The sequence below is a fragment of the Erpetoichthys calabaricus genome, chromosome 9, assembly GCF_900747795.2.
Source record: "Erpetoichthys calabaricus chromosome 9, fErpCal1.3, whole genome shotgun sequence".
Taxonomy (NCBI): Eukaryota; Metazoa; Chordata; class Cladistia; order Polypteriformes; family Polypteridae; genus Erpetoichthys; species Erpetoichthys calabaricus.
This window is the reverse complement of record NC_041402.2, coordinates 164,176,538-164,194,811: the sequence shown is the minus strand read 5'-3', so window position 1 is coordinate 164,194,811 and position 18,274 is coordinate 164,176,538. Positions and strand designations below refer to the sequence as shown.

At 37.6% G+C, this 18,274-nt stretch overlaps 1 protein-coding gene across 1 annotated transcript in view; it reads right to left on the bottom strand.

Annotated features, from left to right (window-relative positions):
* LOC114658232 (beta-galactosidase-1-like protein 2) overlaps positions 1-9,284 on the bottom strand; it is a 112,131-nt gene extending 102,847 nt beyond the window's left edge. Inside the window, exon 1 of the mRNA XM_051932136.1 lies at positions 9,004-9,284. Coding sequence (XP_051788096.1) covers positions 9,004-9,086 — 83 coding nt within the window. The 5' untranslated portion in view covers positions 9,087-9,284. The remainder of the gene's footprint in view (positions 1-9,003) is intronic.
* Between the last annotated feature and the right edge of the window lie 8,990 nt (positions 9,285-18,274).

Below are 18,274 nucleotides of genomic sequence, written 5' to 3'. Positions count from 1 at the left end.
CCTCGTGGAATAACTGGTAACATTTGACTAAAATCTACAGCGAGTAAAACGACATTACCTCCTTTTTTTTTTTTTTTACGATCTCTGAGATCTTGCTTTTTTCAGTTCAAGGCTTCATAAGCTCTTTTATGTTCCATGGTGTACTTATCCTAAAACATCATCTTTGAATGTTGCAAGACTTTCGCCTTGTATGTAGATCGGGGTAATTACATTCATTGCATTCCTAGTCTGAATCACAATCTGATTGTAACATCCGCTACGTGCCCTCTTTTAATTGCGAGCAGATATATATAGCCAAATTCTCGCGCTTCGTTGCGGCGAAGTACCGCTTTTAATTTTTTATTAAGAAGAAAATCTTTTTAAACGGATGGAAAATATACCAATAACAATTTGTTAAGGATCTGTTTTTTGTGAAGCTCCCTTTTCACAGCTGTCGCGCTTCGGCGTGTGTTTCGTTTATTTGACAGTATGTAGATCGTGGTAATTACATTCATGGCATTCGTTTTCTGAATCACAATCTGATTGTATGTGTGGTTACCTGCCAGGTCACGCTTGTGGTTTGTCAGCAAGTTGCCTTACGTCCGCCACGTGCCCTCTTTCTTTTCCCAGAAGCGTTTCTATAAACTTAATTTAAACTTACGTTTTACACCGTGCTTTATTTCCCTTATGAAGATGCTTGTATGCTTCACTCGCTGGCTTCTTATTGTTTTGCTCCCTTCTCAATTGTTTAATGAATTTTTTGTTCTTCACTGTTTGCGGCTCTTCCTTTATTTCTCCCTACTGTGTTCTTTTATCTCGCGAATATGTTATTGCAATCCGCAGCGGGAGCGTTTCTATAAAGTTAATTTAAACTTACGTTTTACACCGTGCTTTGTTTCCCTTATGAAGATGCTTGTATGGTTCACTCGCTCGTTTCTTATTGTTTCGCTCCCTTCTCAATTGTTTAATGAATTTTTTGTTCTTCGCTGTTTGCGGCGCCAGAGTTGAAGCCCCTAACGTTGCGGTCAGCAAGTCGGCTAACATCCGCCATGTGCCGTCTTTCAGTTGCGAGAAGCAGATCATAGAATGGTTTTAACAGTTTACTTTCAAATAATGCAAAAAGTATGCGACACGTGTTTCTCCCTAATTCTGGACTCATCAGGCGTACACACTCACTGCATCCGCTCTCGGGAATCTAATCTCGAACGTCAGCGCCAGAGGTGAAGCCCCTAACGTTGCGCTACGGTGTGTGGTTCGTTTATACCTCGTGTCTTCTCATTAAACTTTTATCTCGCGAATATGTTATTGCAATCCGCAGCGGGAGCGTTTCTATAAACTTAATTTAAACTTACGTTTTACACCGTGCTTTTTTCCCTTATGAAGATGCTTGTATGCTTCACTCGCTCGCTTCTTATTGTTTCGCTCCCTTCTCAATTGTTTAATGAATTTTTTGTTCTTCGCTGTTTGCGGCTCCTCCTTCATTTGTCCCTACTGCGTTCACAGTCTTTTCACGTGATTACGTGGGAGGCGTGATGACGTGACACTCAACTCCTCCTCCCACGGCCATCGAGCTGCCGTCCATTACAGTATATTGTGAAAAAAGAGATTCCAGTTATGACCATTACGCGTTGAATTTCGAAATGAAACCTGCCTAACTTTTGTAAGTAAGCTGTAAGGAATCAGCCTGACAAATTTCAGCCTTCCACCTACACGGGAAGTTGCAGAATTAGTGATGAGTCAGTCAGTCAGTCAGTCAGTGAGGGCTTTGCCTTTTATTAATTAGTATAGATTAACTATTTTTGTGCTTAAAAAATATATATATTTACATACAGTTTGTAATGTCTGGAACGGATTAATTGTATTTACATAAAAATCTTATGGGGAAATTACTTTCGGGTCATGACCAAATCGGGTCATGTCCACGACCAGAGGTACCACTGTACTACGACAGAAACTAAGAAGAAAATTTTCAACTTCTAGCTACAGAAATAATAGCATTCTGCGCACCACCACCCATTCCCTGGAGCAATGCTGATACTACTATAAACTAGTTAAGGAATACACAATGTTTTGTGACATTGTTATGTTTTGAAACTGATACAATAAATGTACACTGCAATGAAAAAATATCTGCTCCCTTTCTGATTTCCTCTACTACAATAAATGTTAACATTAAAAATGAATATTACATTTAAAAAAACCTAATTAAGCAAATCAATTTTTTAACTTATTTGTCTAAGTTTTGTGAGGGCATGATGTGCTCACCACAATACATTAAATTTCTCTGCAGAAAAGTTGTTCCAGAATTGAACAAGCTATTTCCCAATGGATCCGGTGTTTTTCAACAACATCTGGCCCCCTGTCGCACATCGAAACAAGTGAAGAAATTTTTTGATGAAAATCAAATGTACATATTGGAGTGGCCTGGAAACTGTCCTGGTCTGAACCCAACAAAAATGTGTGGTCTACTTATAAGCAATGACTTCAAATGGACTGTACAACCATGGAGAAGATGATTCAGGCCCTAATATAAGTTTGGTACAGAGACCCCAAAATCCTCCAAGACTGTTCAAAATTAGAGGATTCCATGCCACATCGCATCCAGATGCTTTGCAAGAGCCAAGGAGGTCATATCATGTACTGTAAGTATATGAATATTGTTCTATTATGATAAGAAAATCTTGGGAAGAGAGAGGAGACGTGACTTTCACGTCCCGCAAGATGAGACTTTGTGCCAAGAGATTTAACCACGCCCGGGGCAGGAAATAAAAGACAAAGAGTAGATGACAAAGTAGAATGTCATAAAGAAATTCAAAATCGTTGACGCAATACACATGCAGAGCAGGTTAGAGATAATGGAAGTATGAAAATTCGAAAGTCTCAAAAAAAATGATAGAAAAAAAATCACATTAGTGCAAACAAACGGAAATTATTACTCGGTGAAATAACAGAACAGTGAAAAGAGATCGAATATATTGTTCGGATTTAAACTTTAATTCGGAGACTTGTAGATAATATAACTCATGTTGCCATCAAGGAAAAGTAGTGTTTCTTCCCAATGAAAAGGCGCATCTGCAAGATTTACAAGATTTGATGTTTGGTGAAAGTGAAATCACACAAGAAAATTTCAAGCCCCACGAGACAAGACTTTATGCAAAGAGATTTGGAAATGACCCGCCCACATCTAAAACATTTACAACCATGCACACGGTTCAATCATTTCTCAATTGTGTGAATACTGTTGTCAGACACATTTCGTGTAGAGAGAAAGAAACGATATTCACTCAGTTATACGTTGCGTCACGATGTAATTCCAAACACGGAATCAAAATTCAATACGATATTGACAAAAAGGTAAAAGCAAAAAGAGATATATATATTAGACACAGGTGATATGACAAAAGCATGTAGATATTGTTTGGCTCTAAACTTTAAGTAGGAGAATTGTAGACCATCTAATTCATGTTGCCATCAGGGAAAAGTAGTGTTTCTTCCCAATGAAGAGGTGTATCCGCAAGCATTAAAAGTTTTGTTGTTTGGTGAAAGTGAAATCGACATACATGAGCGGCAGAGATGTGAAGTTATTGGCATGTAGCGCAGGGAGAGGGATTGGTGAGCGAAGCCCCCTAGTTATTTATAACAAAAAAATTATCAAAACTGATTTATGTTGTTTTCAGAGTTTGCTTCAATTAATTTACAGAAGGGTGTAGGTTCCCAATAAACACTCAAACTTAATTTACAGCCTTTTTACAAGTTTTTTAACTAAAGGCTAATTAACGGATTATAATTTGGAGAAAATAATTAAGGCCATCACAATGCCATCTTTCACAGTAGAAAATTCAGTTGCTTCATTTCTAAAACACATCAAGGCTCAAGAGTGCCTAATTTTATAAAAGACAATGGTGAATAGGTACATTACATTTTCTGGTTGTATTTTGGTAATCTGAAATAAATTCTGTTTATTTCAACATTTTTCTGGTGTAATTTTTTTCATTTTTGGGGGGTGGAATGGAAAAATAAGGTAGGGCTTTTAGTGTTGGCCTAATTTTGTCTGTCCCTCATTTTTAAACAATGGCAACACAATCACTGAGCAAATCTATTTGCAACCTTGTCACTCATCAAACGTCAGGGTTCACTATAAACTGAACATTTTCTCAACCAACGTGGGATAATATATTTATAAGAAACGATTTTAAAGTAATTAATAATTAGTTATTCAATATATTACATATTTTTAAATCTCTCTATATATTGTATATATTTTTGCATACAAAAAATAAATAAGATCCAGATAAAAAAGGATACAGGCAGGATTTAAATTGAAGGTCTGCCTCTCTGCATCATTCATTGATCAAGAGTCCTGTCTTCAAATCAAAAGCGCAACATTATGAGAATGGGTTTTCCTGTTTCTGATATGCTAAGAATTCAAGAAATACCTACCTATTTAACAATATTTTAGCAAAAAATGCATGTGTTTTGCTCATTTTGAGCATACAACTGGTAATTGACATGTGGATTTCGTGAAACGAGTAACAAGTTTATTTTTTCTTTTTTTTTCACCAAGATTTTTTTTTTATAATAGATAAATATAAAAGTCAATGTATGTGTGTATGTATGTATGTTCCAGCATCACTTCCGAACGGCTGGAGCAATTTTTATGAAATCTGGTACACATGTTTCTCATAGGTCGACTAAAAATACTGTAGGGTGAAATCAACCCTAACCCACCCCCTTTTGATCTTGTTGTCTTGTATGCATGTTATCATCCAGTTGACACTCGGAACAACCACCAGAGGGCGAACTGGAGGTGACTGCCAGTATTCTTTATGTTTGAGCGCCACCGCACCCGTTTCTTTTAAAAATAAATAAATTTGGCTGGTTCTGAGCGTCAACTGGATGATAACATACATACAAGACCGCAAGACAAGCACATCAGTGAGTCTTCATTGTTAGTCAATTTATTTTTATTTGTAAAGTTGTGTTTTTTTTTTAATTACATTTTTCTCAAACAATTAAAAAAAAAAAAACACTATTTTCCTCCCGGACAACGCTGGGTATTTCAGCTAGCATATTATAATCTTTTTTTCTCTCTATTCCGCATGAAAATTAGAGATTCACATTTTTTTCTTGTCCATCACTACAAATAACGTTACAACTAACATATTTAAAAAATGTACCATTTGTGTGGAGTAGTCTTTCAATATGAAAGAATCATTTTAGCATCCATCTGTTGTTGAACCCACCTAATATTTAAGGGTTACACGTAGCTAATACATATCCCAGCATCACTGAATGCAAAGCTGGAACCAAACATGAATAGGGCAATATTATTCTACCACAGAAGGATAACTTAAAATAGATAATCAACCTCACATATGGCTGAAAAATGGACTATGGCTGAAAACCTGAGTGCTCAAAGAAAAAAATCGTGTATACATGTGCAAAGTACAAATTCAATCCTAGCAGTCTTCAGCTGTGAGCACTAAATCAATGCACCAAGTTCAAGTTACGAAAACATCACGATGTGACCAGCTGTTTATAGCATTATTAACTAATTAACCTGAATAATGAGAATAAAAATAGATACTGGATATTCTTCATTGTTATCAAACGTCAGGCCAAGTTTAGAATGGAAATAATTGAGAACCATTACTGTGTCCTAAACCACGGTGAAATAGTTGCATTACATACCATGCCAGCTCCACAACTACAATATTATGAAATGTGTCACAAAAAACACTGACAGTACCCTTCTGATTGTAGAAAAAAACTGTAAAATGATTCCAAACTTATATATAACCTTATGCTATAATAGGGAGAATGGCAGTGTAAATATATTTAATGGTATTTCTAACTGTATCTCCTTTCAGGGATTTTTATTTGTGTGAGCTATAAGAAGACTACAAAGTCTTAACTCCTTTATACTTCCTTTTACTCCAAAATAAAATATTCTTAATTTGATGTGGTTTTAAATATTAAACAGATTCATATCAACAAGTATCATTTTTCTATACTAAATCTGCTTAAATTAAAATTGCAGGACTTGTATTTAGCTCTTTTAATGTAATTACTCCGCTGAAAAGGACAGCAAATAACAATGAATTAGATTAAGGCCCCCAAAGGCAGCAGGTAATTGTTCTGTTGCTATGTGGAGGGTACTATGGAAACAATAGGTAACAAATAAGCCACACCCAAAGCAAGGACCCCTACTTGATAAATAGCTTCATTCGTTATAAGAAGAAAACATGAGCCAATCACTAAACAAGGTGACCAGATTTTTGCTTGCAAATCACTAAAAATTACCCAAAGCAAACAAAAGGCTATACAGTTTTTTTTGTTGTTGTTTAATAGATGCAGACAGAAAATTATTCAATGTACCTACAAATCTTTCACCAACACTCTGACACCAGAATATTAAGGAGTTACATTTTTATGGATGTAATACCAACTCCAGTTACAAGGAAGTCAGTGTTAAATTAAATAGCTTTAAAAGCCAGAAGAACCGAAACTGAAGTGTGTTATTGGCGTTCGTCTTAGTCTCCTGGACCTCCAAACTTCTCTAATGGATGTTAAACAGGAAATACTACACTAAACCTGTTTATTAGCCTTATAAAGAGCGCCCTCAAGTGCCTCCACTCACAAGAAAGTATTGAAACAAAGCAAAAGGCACAAATATCAATCAGTTCACAACTGAGTGTCCAGTCTTAGCATTAAAATGGGCAAGAAGTTATTAAACCTTGTCTCATGGAAACTTTTACATATAGTATATACATATACACACACATACATACATACATAAATATACATACACACACATATACATATACACACACACACACACATATATATATACTAACATGCACTCTTAAAAGCAAAAGTGTCACAGTTGCTCTTCAGTACTATGCCATATACAACTCAGTTTTGCATCCCAAAACAACCATCCACATGAAGGGTCCAAAAGAAACTTTTTTTTAGACTTGTAACAGTCTCCATAAATAATCATGAATAGATTATAACAGATCAGTGAAATTCCAGTGTCTCCATGACCTTAAAAGGACTCCTGTTACATACAATAACGCAGGCTAAGTTTGGGCTTTCTTGATCTGTTAGTATCCTGCTTGGTTGCCTACTACACATTAAAGCCTTTGTTTTTCCCACATATTAGGAAACTTTTTAAAGCGCAAAAAAACAACTGCACATGAAAAAAACCCTGACAGAAAAAATGGCTCTTTAGGAAGCAAGAGTTCAACAGGAAATCACAAAATTCAGCAAAGTGCCATTTTAGAACCACTTCTGTTAAGAGTGTACTGTATATATATAAAAATAAATAAATATACACATTATATTTGGGAGGTAGTAACACAGTTGATAGAAGCACAACCAAAATGAATTTTAGTGTTGAAGAAACCGTAAACTAGTATACAGCGTACATATACAAACACACACACACACACATATACACAGAATAAATGTATAAACATATTCATATGTACATATAAACATTCATTAGTAAATATATACATACACACAATGTTATACAGCAAATAAAATGTGAACAATATATATTCAAATAGCAGCATACAGTTTCTGTGAAGTACAGTATGAAGGTCTGAGAATAATTCCTTTTTAATAGTGACATCTTTTTTCATGGCACATTTATTTTAAGATATTTTTATAGCACCTTAACATGTGTCATTGTTTCTTCCATGCATGCATCAGCTGCTGGACACTTTTTAATCAGATTTTAACTGTTTTTTTTTTTTTCTGGCACCCTAACTGTCAAAAGGTAAAATAGCTGACTTATCAGGAACGCCTGGGGTTTCGAGTTATGCTAATTGTTAATAAAACGACGATTAGCTCAAGGAAACAGAGAAAATAAATTTCAACTGTAAAGTATGATATATATTTGGTTAAAATAAATATATATGACTTGTACATATTTATATAAAAAGCACGTATTATAATCATTACGTTTCTATATATCTATAGCATTCAACCATCTATGATGCTTAACCAGTCAGAGGTCCAGCATGTAACTCTGGCAGCAATGGATGGAAGGCGAAAACCAATATTACCTTGTGCGCGATCTCATCTAGAAGGTACACTCCACATATATTCACTTACTTCTAGTCCATCCACTTTCCTAACCCGCATGTCCTGGGCAGAGTCGCCGGGCGATGGTAGCCAATCCCAACAATCATCGGGCACAAAGCTGGCACAATCGGTCAGGGCACTAGTCCAGTACAGGGCCAACACACATGACACACATACATACTATGGCCAGTTTAGCAACACCACTTCGCCTAACCTGCAAGTCTTTGGACTGTGTGAGTAAATCGGAGCACCCGGTGGTCACCCACACGAACATATCATACAGGTAAATATGCAGTTATCTTACAATATGGTCATGCAACAATCTGATGTACATTGCAGATACGAACTGTCAACTCCAATGACCTTCTCAGTGGAGTAGCGTTTATGTATGCAGTCGGCTAGTGATACATTTAAAAGACAGGACATGCCAATACTAAAAAACCTTGCTAACTGTAACATTTTAGCTTTTTTTATGTATTGTAATCTCACATTTGGGACTGACGACCTTATGATGAAAGGTTTACTCGTACGGTATAAATCTGCCTGATTGGCGTTTTGTTAATCTACTAAAATTCGGCACTCCCGATTTTAACAACTTCAGGCGAACTCCAGTAAAAATGAAGACTACGTTCAGTTTTTTCGATTTTCGTCAGATTGACAAGCCCATTATATACAAACGACGCCTAAAGGTCCCTTAAACCCCAGGCATTCTGCTGAATGCTTGTCAATTCGTACATACAGACGGTCCTCGCTCCTGAAATTTATCAATGAACTTTTGTTCAATTACAAGTTCTGACAAACTACTCAATTAAAATAATTTATTGAATAACTTTCAGTCATCACCGTTGCTGTCCTCATTCCCACGTGTGGCCACATCGAAGAAGGACGCCAGGAATCGCTCTGCGTTAAGTTGTCCAGATCTTCACTTACCTGTATATAATAATTCCCAGGATGAGCAGCGCAATTCCAAAAAGACGTTTTTTGTGCGCATTCTTCAAACTGAATATTAACATCGATACGCGACTTTCTTGCTGAAGTTAAGTGACAAAAGGATAAAAATGTCATTGAGCCAAAAGCCAAAAAAAAAAAAAAAAACTACACACAAACGAAGCGTTTCTCTAGGATCTCCAACATAACTCGACGAGCAGTTCCGGAGGTTTGCCGTAATCGCACCGCCCTAACCTCCGCACCTCATTCTCCACGGCGACTACAAACGAAAAAAGAGCTCTTCTACTACCGTAATGAAACGAGTGTAACGCGCATTAAAACTGAAAGCTCGCTCAAGAAGAGTCAGAAATAATGAGAGTGCGTGTCAATGAGTGCATCTCTGCTGGGTTAGGTAAATCTTTTTCATTGAATCTATAAGCGAAAAAAGTAAGCTTTGATCAACAGTGGTAAAATTTAACCAAACATTTCGAAACCCATTTAATACAAAGACAGGTATGGAGAGCAGTGGCCTCATCAACATGCATTTAATCCAAGGTAGGAACCAAACGTGGACGGGGTAGGGGGAGTGTCACGCACACACCTATACTTAACTCTTAAAGAATCATTTTAGAGTCGCCAATCAATTTAACACACTTGATTTTTGGATATGGTAGAAAAATAAAGTAACAAAAAAAAAAAAAAAAACCTGCAGGGAGCCACTAGGAGAAAGTCTGAACTCCATGGATACAGTAAGCAGGCTGGGTTTCAAACACGCTACTATGACACTGTGAAAGAGCATTCCAATTCAGTTTGTTTTACCTGATGATTCCTAATTATTATATGGTCATATTGCTCGTTTTTGCAGTGTTGACTATAGTGAGAACCCTAACTACAAAGAGGATTATTTCATTTATGTTAGGTAGAATGCCCAGAGGGGACTGGGCGGTCTCGTGGCCTGGAACCCCTACAGATTTTATTTTTTTTTCTCCAGCCTTCTGGAGTTTTTTTTTTTTTTCCTGTCCACCCTGGCCATCGGACCTTACTCCTTTTCTATGTTAACTAATGTTGTCTTATTTTAATTTTGTATTTTGTCTGTTATTTTTCTTTTCTTCATTATGTAAAGCACTTTGAGCTACTTTTTGTATGAAAATGTGCTATATAAATAAATGTTGTTGTTGTTGTAGTGTTTTTAATTTTTGTTATCAATTTTTACTTGTCAAAATAAAACAAGGTAATGCAATATACATTTAACTGAATACAAGTTGTATGGAAAAGAAAGAAAACAATGAAATATAAAAACACAATTTATTATATTAAGCACAAACCATAGTAATGATGCCCACCCACTACAAAGCTATGCTGAGATCTTGTTTCTCAAGTTAGTGGTCAAATAGAAACCAGTAGTGCATGCCACTAGAGGTGACTCTACCAGTAAAGACATAAACGAGAAGGTTGAGAGCTGATTTTAGAGCACACTGCCACGCCCACCACACAACAAACCACCTGGATTGGGACCTGAGTGTAGCCATGCAACAGGTGACACCTCAGCATCATACTGGAACAGCGTGAGGTTTTTTACAGTGGCTGGAGTGCCAATCCTGCCACCAACCCCCAAGTTTTTCCCTATAAATTGGAAGACCTGCTTGAAGGGTTGAATGCAGATTAACGTCATACCCAGGACAAAGCAATTGCAAGTTAAGGGCCTTGCTCAGGGGCCCAATGGAGCAGAGTCACTTCTGGCGTTTATGGGATTCAAATCAGCAACCTTCTGATTGGTGGTGCAGATCCCTAGCCTCAGAGCCACCACTCAGCCAAGTAAATGAGAAGAAAGGAAGAAAATTATCACTGCCCAGTCCTTAAGTAACTGAATTACAATGTTCTAAATGTAAGAGTTTATAGTTTATAGCATGAGGCTAACAGTAACTTTACTGTCAATGAAGCCAATATTATAAGTCTCAGCTTGAGAGAAGAAAAAGATAAGGAGAAAAAATCCAGTAGTACTTGAGAGGACAGACTGATATGGCAGGAAAGTGTCATAAGACCAAAGAGAAACCATAGAGGAACAGTTCTAGAACATGTAGAGGAAGGTTCCAATGGCGCTAAGGTGCAAAGATGGTTTATAAGATCAGTAGCTAGGCCCATTAGGTGAACGGTTTGTGGGGTAGCATATAATCAATGTATTATTTTAAATTGTGTGTGCTGGTGGTCAATATTTTCTAAAGAATTTTGAATGCTTTTCAAAAATGGAGTTCTAGCTCTAGGAGTGAGTGTTGGGGAGATCATGATGCCAATTAAAAACAACAGGAGGAGATCAGGGTACCGGTTTGGATTTATATGAGAACGATAGTGCAAAAGAAAAAAGGGGTGGGGTGGGAAGGGGAAAGGTTAATGGGACTCAATGTCCTAAAAAGTGATAGCAGCTCAAGTAAAAAGAAGGAGGAATCAGACAAAATTTAATATCCAGACCTAAGTAACTAGAATGTCTTGATTCCTCCATCATCAAAGACATCACCAAGCGCTTGAATACCCTGTGTTGTTTGTCATTATTAACCCTCCCACATCTCTTTATAAATACATTTTACAGGTTACAAAAAATGTGGTTCCATGTGTTCTGAAAGCAGAATATGAATATGCAAGCTTAAATGATTACTTGCCCCAATCTACCTTCTATTACTCAGTAGAAAAGTGATGTTCTTGCAGTACATTTTCCTAAACTGGAAAAAATCATATTCTCACTACAATGATCTGTTCAGAATTTTTCAGAATCTACTGTAGAAAGAATTCATTAATGTACTGTAAGCTTGCATTTCCTGAGCTGAACGTTTTTATTATTTCCATATAAATGGAAGTTTGGTGATGAGGTCAAAAATTCAATATCCAATTAAGTTCAGATTCTGGTTCTACAATGTTCAAAACATTGAGAAATGTTGATTTTAGTGTGGTGTCCGTATGTGTGTCTGTGTGTGTGTGTGTTTATGGAAAATAAAAATTGATTTTCATGTCTTAAAATTACAATTTTCATTGGAAAATATAGCAGTTTTATCCATTGTAAACGCGAGAACCCATGTACAACAAATTACCTTCTGAAAAAACTGAGCTATCTTCCTCAAACAAGTTATATCAAGTTTGCTGTATTACATGCTCCATACCAGTTGTCTTTTGTCTAGTTTGGTCCAGTATGTATCTCTACTTCAAAAACTATCTGACCTATGTCCAACACTAACTGTCATAGAAATTATTTAATTCAGATGAGATTTTTACAGTCCGCTTCATTTAGTCATGGGACCAGGCATTTGATTTGCAAAACTCTTGCCTGAATAGTTTTTGAGATAATGTGAAATTTAAATGGAATTACTGTTTTGACTATTATATAGGGCGGCACAGTGGAGCAGTGGTAACACTGCTGCCTCACAGTAAGGAGACCTGGGTTCACTTCCCGGGTTCTCCCTGAGTGGAGTTTGCATGTTCTCCCCGTGTCTGCGTGGGTTTCCTCCGGGCGCTCCAGTTTCCTCCCACAGTCCAAAGACATGCAGGTTAGGTGCACTGGCAATCCTAAATTGTCTGTAGTGTGTGCTTGGTGTGTTTGTGTGCCCTGCAGTGGGCTAGCGCCCTGCCCAGGATTTGTTCCTGTCTTGCGCCCTGTGTTGGCTGGGATTGGTTCCAGCGGATCCCCGGGACCCTGTGTTAGGATATAGCGGGTTGGAAAATAACTCACTGACTGACTATTATATACCATTGAGTACTGAGCTCCATGATTTGTCTTTGAAACATATTATTGTACTTGCTAAGTTTTCTTAATATATAAGTATGGAAAAGTGTGTTAGGAAGATACATGAATGGGTAGATGTTCCCCACATTTAAAGTGAAATGTGTCTGTAGTTCAGTATAATGTAATAATTTTGTGATGGAAAATGCAAAACAAAGAATTTTCACATACACATCAATTTCATAAGTGTGTTGTAAGGAGCCCCTCAGGGTTAAAGACTGTTGTGGAATCTGCCATATTCAAGGTGTGGCCTTCTTTTGTGTCTGTTTGCCAAGCACATTGCTACACCAGGCTGTGACTCATTTATAACACTGGTCAACAGCAAGAGTGTTATAAGCATATTTTATAATGTTTATTCCAAATATGAAGCCAATTTTTTTTTCTATCAGGCTTTGTTTTTTTGTAACACCACCTTCATATTTTCATCATTTAGTGCAAGGATGATCAATGCTTATCCTGAAAGGCTGCAGTGGCTGCGGTTTTCATTCTAACCATTTACTTAAATAGTGACCAGTTTTTGCTGCTAGCTAACTCTTTTAACTTCATTTTATTTGACTTGCCATTTAAGACTCAGACCCCTTAACTGTTTATTTTTTTCTTAATTAGCAGCCAAGCAATAATGAAATATTGGGCCTACCAATAACACTTCAGTTTTATTGGCATTAAGTTTGAGAAAGTTATTTTCCATCCTTAGCTTAAGATCAGTGATGCAGTCATTGAGTGTGATGGGAGGCGAGTCTGTAGCAGAGTGTGTACTAAGATATAACTGTTTATCATCCTGCATAACAGTGGAAGTTAAGGCCATGAATGCAAATAATCTGACCCAAAGGAAGGATATAAAGTAGAAAGAGTAATGGCCCAAGAATTGAGCCCTGAGGGACACCACGTGACACAGATGAGGTGAAGGATTTATTTTGATGGATTTATTTTTGGAAATGTCTGCAGTGGCAGAATGAGAGCACCAACAAGCCATGGAATGAAAGATGATTTTGCTGTGAACAGACAACATGCGGTCAAAGGAGCTCTCCATGCAGGTGAAAGAAACCATCCTTAAGCTGCAAAAACAGAAAAAACCCATCCGAGAAATTGCTACAATATTACGAGTGGCAAAATCTACAGTTTGGTACATCCTGAGAAAGAAAGCAAGCACTGGTGAACTCAGCAACGCAAAAAGACCTGGACGTCCATGGAAGACAACAGTGGTGAATGATCACAGAATCATTTCCATGGTGAAGAGAAACCCCTTCACAACAGCCAACCAAGTGAACAACACTCTCCAGGGGGTAGGCGCATTGATATCCAAGTCTACCATAAAGAGAAGACTGCATGAAAGTAAATACAGAGGGTGCACTGCAAGGTGCAAGCCACTCATAAGCCTCAAGAATAGAAAGACTAGATTGGACTTTGCTAAAGAACATCTAAAAAAGCCAGCACAGTTCTGGAAAAACATTCTTTGGACAGATGAAACCAAGATCAACCTCTATCAGAATGACGGCAAGAAAAAAGTATGGATAAGGCATGGAACAGCTCATTATACAAAGCATACCACATCATCTGTAAAACACGGTGGAGGCAGTGTGATGGCTTGGGCGTGCATGGCTGCCAGTGGCATTGGGACACTAGATAGATAGATAGATAGATAGATAGATAGATAGATAGATAGATAGATAGATAGATAGATAGATAGATAGATAGATAGATAGATAGATAGATAGATAGATAGATAGATACTTTATTAATCCCAAGGGGATATTCACATACTCCAGCAGCAGCATACTAATAAAGAATATATTAAATTAAAGAATGATAACAATGCAGGTATACAGATAGACAACTTATTGATGATGTGACACAGGACAGAAGCAGCCAAATGAATTCTGAGGTGTTCAGAGACATACTGTCTGCTCAAATCCAGCTAAATGCAGTCAAATTGATTGGGCGGCGTTTCATGATACAGATGGACACTGACCCAAAACATACAGCCAAAGCAACCCAGGAGTTTATTAAAGCAAAGAAGTGGAAAATTCTTGAATGGCCAAGTCAGTCACCTGATCTTAACCCAATTGAGCATGCATTTCACTTGTTGAAGACTAAACTTTGGACAGAAAGGCCCACAAACAAACAGTAACTGAAAGCTGCTACAGTAAAGGCCTGGCAGAACATTAAAAAGGAGGAAACCAGCATCTGGTGATGTCCATGAGTTCAAGACTTCAGGCTGTCATTGCCAGCAAAGGGTTTACAACCAAGTATTAGAAATGAACATTTTATTTCCAGTTATTTAATTTGTCCAATCACTTTTGAGCCCCTGAAATGAAGGGATTGTGTTAAAAAATGCTTTAGTTGTCTCACATTTTTATGCAATCATTTTGTTCACCCCACTGAATTAAAGATGAAAGTCTGCACTTCGACTGCATCTGAGTTGTTTCATTTAAAATTCATTGTGGTAATGTACAGAACCTAAATTAGAAAAAAGTTGTCTCTGTCCAAATATTTATGGACCTAACTGTATTTTCATGCTTTTAATTTTTTCCTGACCAATGGTAATTTGTGTATTTTCAAAAGTTTAGAGCGCAATAAAACATACTATACAAAATAGAAGCTCTGGACTAAGCAGCACAGTGTTTAGTGCTGATGCCTTACAATCATGTCATTCAATCCTGGCCCTGTCTCTTTCTGTATGGAGTTTGCTAGTTACTGTGCCTGTGTAGGTTTTCTTTTAGGTGCTCTAGTTTTCTTCTTAGATCCCTAAGACATCCAGGTTAGATGAATTATTGACTACAAATTGGCCCGATGTGAGTGTGGATGTGTGTGTAAGTGTGTGCCCATTGATGGACTGGCATCCAGCCTAGGATTAGTTCCTGTCTTACATTCAGTGTTGACAATATATGCACTGGACTTCCCAGGACCCTGAACTAGTTGAGCAGGTTAAAAAATGCACTGTTTGATTAAGGAAGAAATTGTATGTCATAATGTGGCAGAGAGGTTGTGGTGTGTCAAGTCATATTCATACTTTTAGTATTTATCTACAAGTGTTAAAATTCATCTCCTGCTTAACTAATTTTTAATTTTTTTTTTTTTACGTTGTTTTTTGAAAGAGCTGGATAGTTATATTTTTAATCACTGATTATATGAACACTCTACAACCATTCTACTGATTTTCATAAGAAAGAAATATTAATGGATACATTAACAGAACTATGGTCTCTAAATACTAGAGTTTAATATGGAAAACAAACTACCAGAAATAACCAATCTGACACACTAACTAACAAACAGTTCCTGTTTATTCCTTAGACAAACTGGTGTCTTCCTTAATTCTGACATAATGCATTTCCTACTTTAGTGTTGCCCCACATGGACTGTTAAAGGTTGCCACACTACTACCCAAACTGGCTTCCTATCTCAGCAACAGAAAGTAACCAAAAGTGGAGTGTATAGCAGGATGGTGTTGGGGAGATACAAAATGTCCCATCCAGGGTAGGTTCCTGTCTTACACCCAGTCCTGTGCTACATACGCCATGACTCTCTACAGCCCCATAAAGGAATAAACAGTTTCAATAAATGGACAAAAGGATGGATGTCTATTTATACAGCTGCACAACTATAATTTATCACAAATTGGGCATATCAATCAATGTGAGAACAATGAATTTGGAATTTATAACTAATGATTGGAAAACATGGCGTCATTAGTGATGTACTGACCTGTAAACTAGCTGTAATTGACTTTTGTTTACTTACTCAATATTTTGACTTCATTATTTGACTGTTGTGACAGAAGGGCATATCATAATTGCATAAATGAAGAAAGATAAATTTCACCTCCCTTTTTTTCAGTTTAGGGTGGAGTGGTGACATAGTAGTTAGCACATCTACCTCACAGCTTCACAACTTTGGGTCTGAATCCTGGTCAGAACACCATTTATTTAGTTCTTCCTTTTCCTCTTTGTGTTTTGAATATCTCTCTGCATAGATCAGCTTTTCTTCCACATCCCAAATAGATACGGATTAGATTGCCTTGAAGCTCTAAACTGCAGTAGTGTGAATAAATGAATGTGTGTCAATTCAAGTCAGCTGTATTTGTTATCTCTCCATATGCATCATATACAGACACAAAAAAAATCAAAGGTCAAGTGTTCAGTACGGGTATACAGTATTTAAAATATTAGCTTGTAGCAGTAAGAAATAGAAGAGATAGAAATAGGAACAGCAGAATGAAGTTAACAGCTTGTTGGCTACCAAAAATATCTATGCATTGTGGCCAGTAGGGGGTGTTGTAGCGCCCCAAACACAATCTCACAAACACAAGTCCTGGGTTCAGACAATTGATTTATTGTATAAAATACCTTTACAGGGTATTTAAAATCACAAGCCCAGGCACAATTTTTCCTTTTCTCTCTTTCTTGCTTCCTTCTTTCCTCCAGATGAGTGTTGTCCAGCTCCTCTCCCAACTCCAACTCCCTGTACTGAAGCAGAGCTGCTTCCTTCTAGACAGACATGAGACTGTCTGTCAGAAGCACTTCCGGGTTAGGTGAAAGTCCCATAAAGTAGGAACCATTAATCCCTTCAGTGCCCCCTGGCGGCACCCACATAAATTGAATAGGGCTGTTCCATGGGAATACAGTTCCCAGCATACAATATGGGTGGCCATAGAGGTACTGTAACCTAGCGATGCTGCCACCTAGCATTTTGGGGGAATACATAACCCATTGTCTTTCTCTGTTCTTCCATTGCACTGGCCTCCCAGTCAGGTAAGTATCCTTGTTCAGTCCTGGCCAGGATTCGAGTCCCTGCATGCCATCCATTACAGAATACAGTATAAGATAGGTTCCAACAGAAACAGTGTTAACAGCAAGAAGATGGAAGGAAGAGCCTGTTCAAGTGAGTTGTTGAAATCGGTGGTAGCAAAAGTGCACAATCCTAAATCACACCACTTCAATTCCTGTCAAGACTTCATTTGGAAAGTTGTGTGCAGGACAACAGCAGAAGGCAGGAAGTTGCACCACTTTGGATGGACATTTGTTGGAAGTAGGAGTGGCTGAGTCTGTCTAAGTTAGGACCTCACCTCTGACCTTACTGCCAAGGGTACCCCTATACCAGAAGTACCACAACTCCCAACGGCATCGCTCAGGGGACCGATGTTCACATAAACCATTCCGCCATGTTAAGGCACTGACTCAGTGAAGGGTAACAGCAAGAAGTTCCTAAGGATTACACAGTGTAATAAAGTGCAGAAATACCTATACAGTATCTGGAGATAGTCTATAACAGTACATATTTATGTTAACACAGGATCAGTCCAGAATTTAGGAAGCTATTGTATGTAGATGTACTGGAAATGGGGAATGTAATTTAAACCACGTTATGCCAAATGTGTGTCAGAGAGATCTCTATGGTAGACAGACAGTCTGTATGCATTTTTGATGACATGCCATCGTGGTCACTTGGGTCATGGGGTCAACAAGATGTTAAAGAGACTCAGTCTGTAGACAGAAACTGTTGCACAGT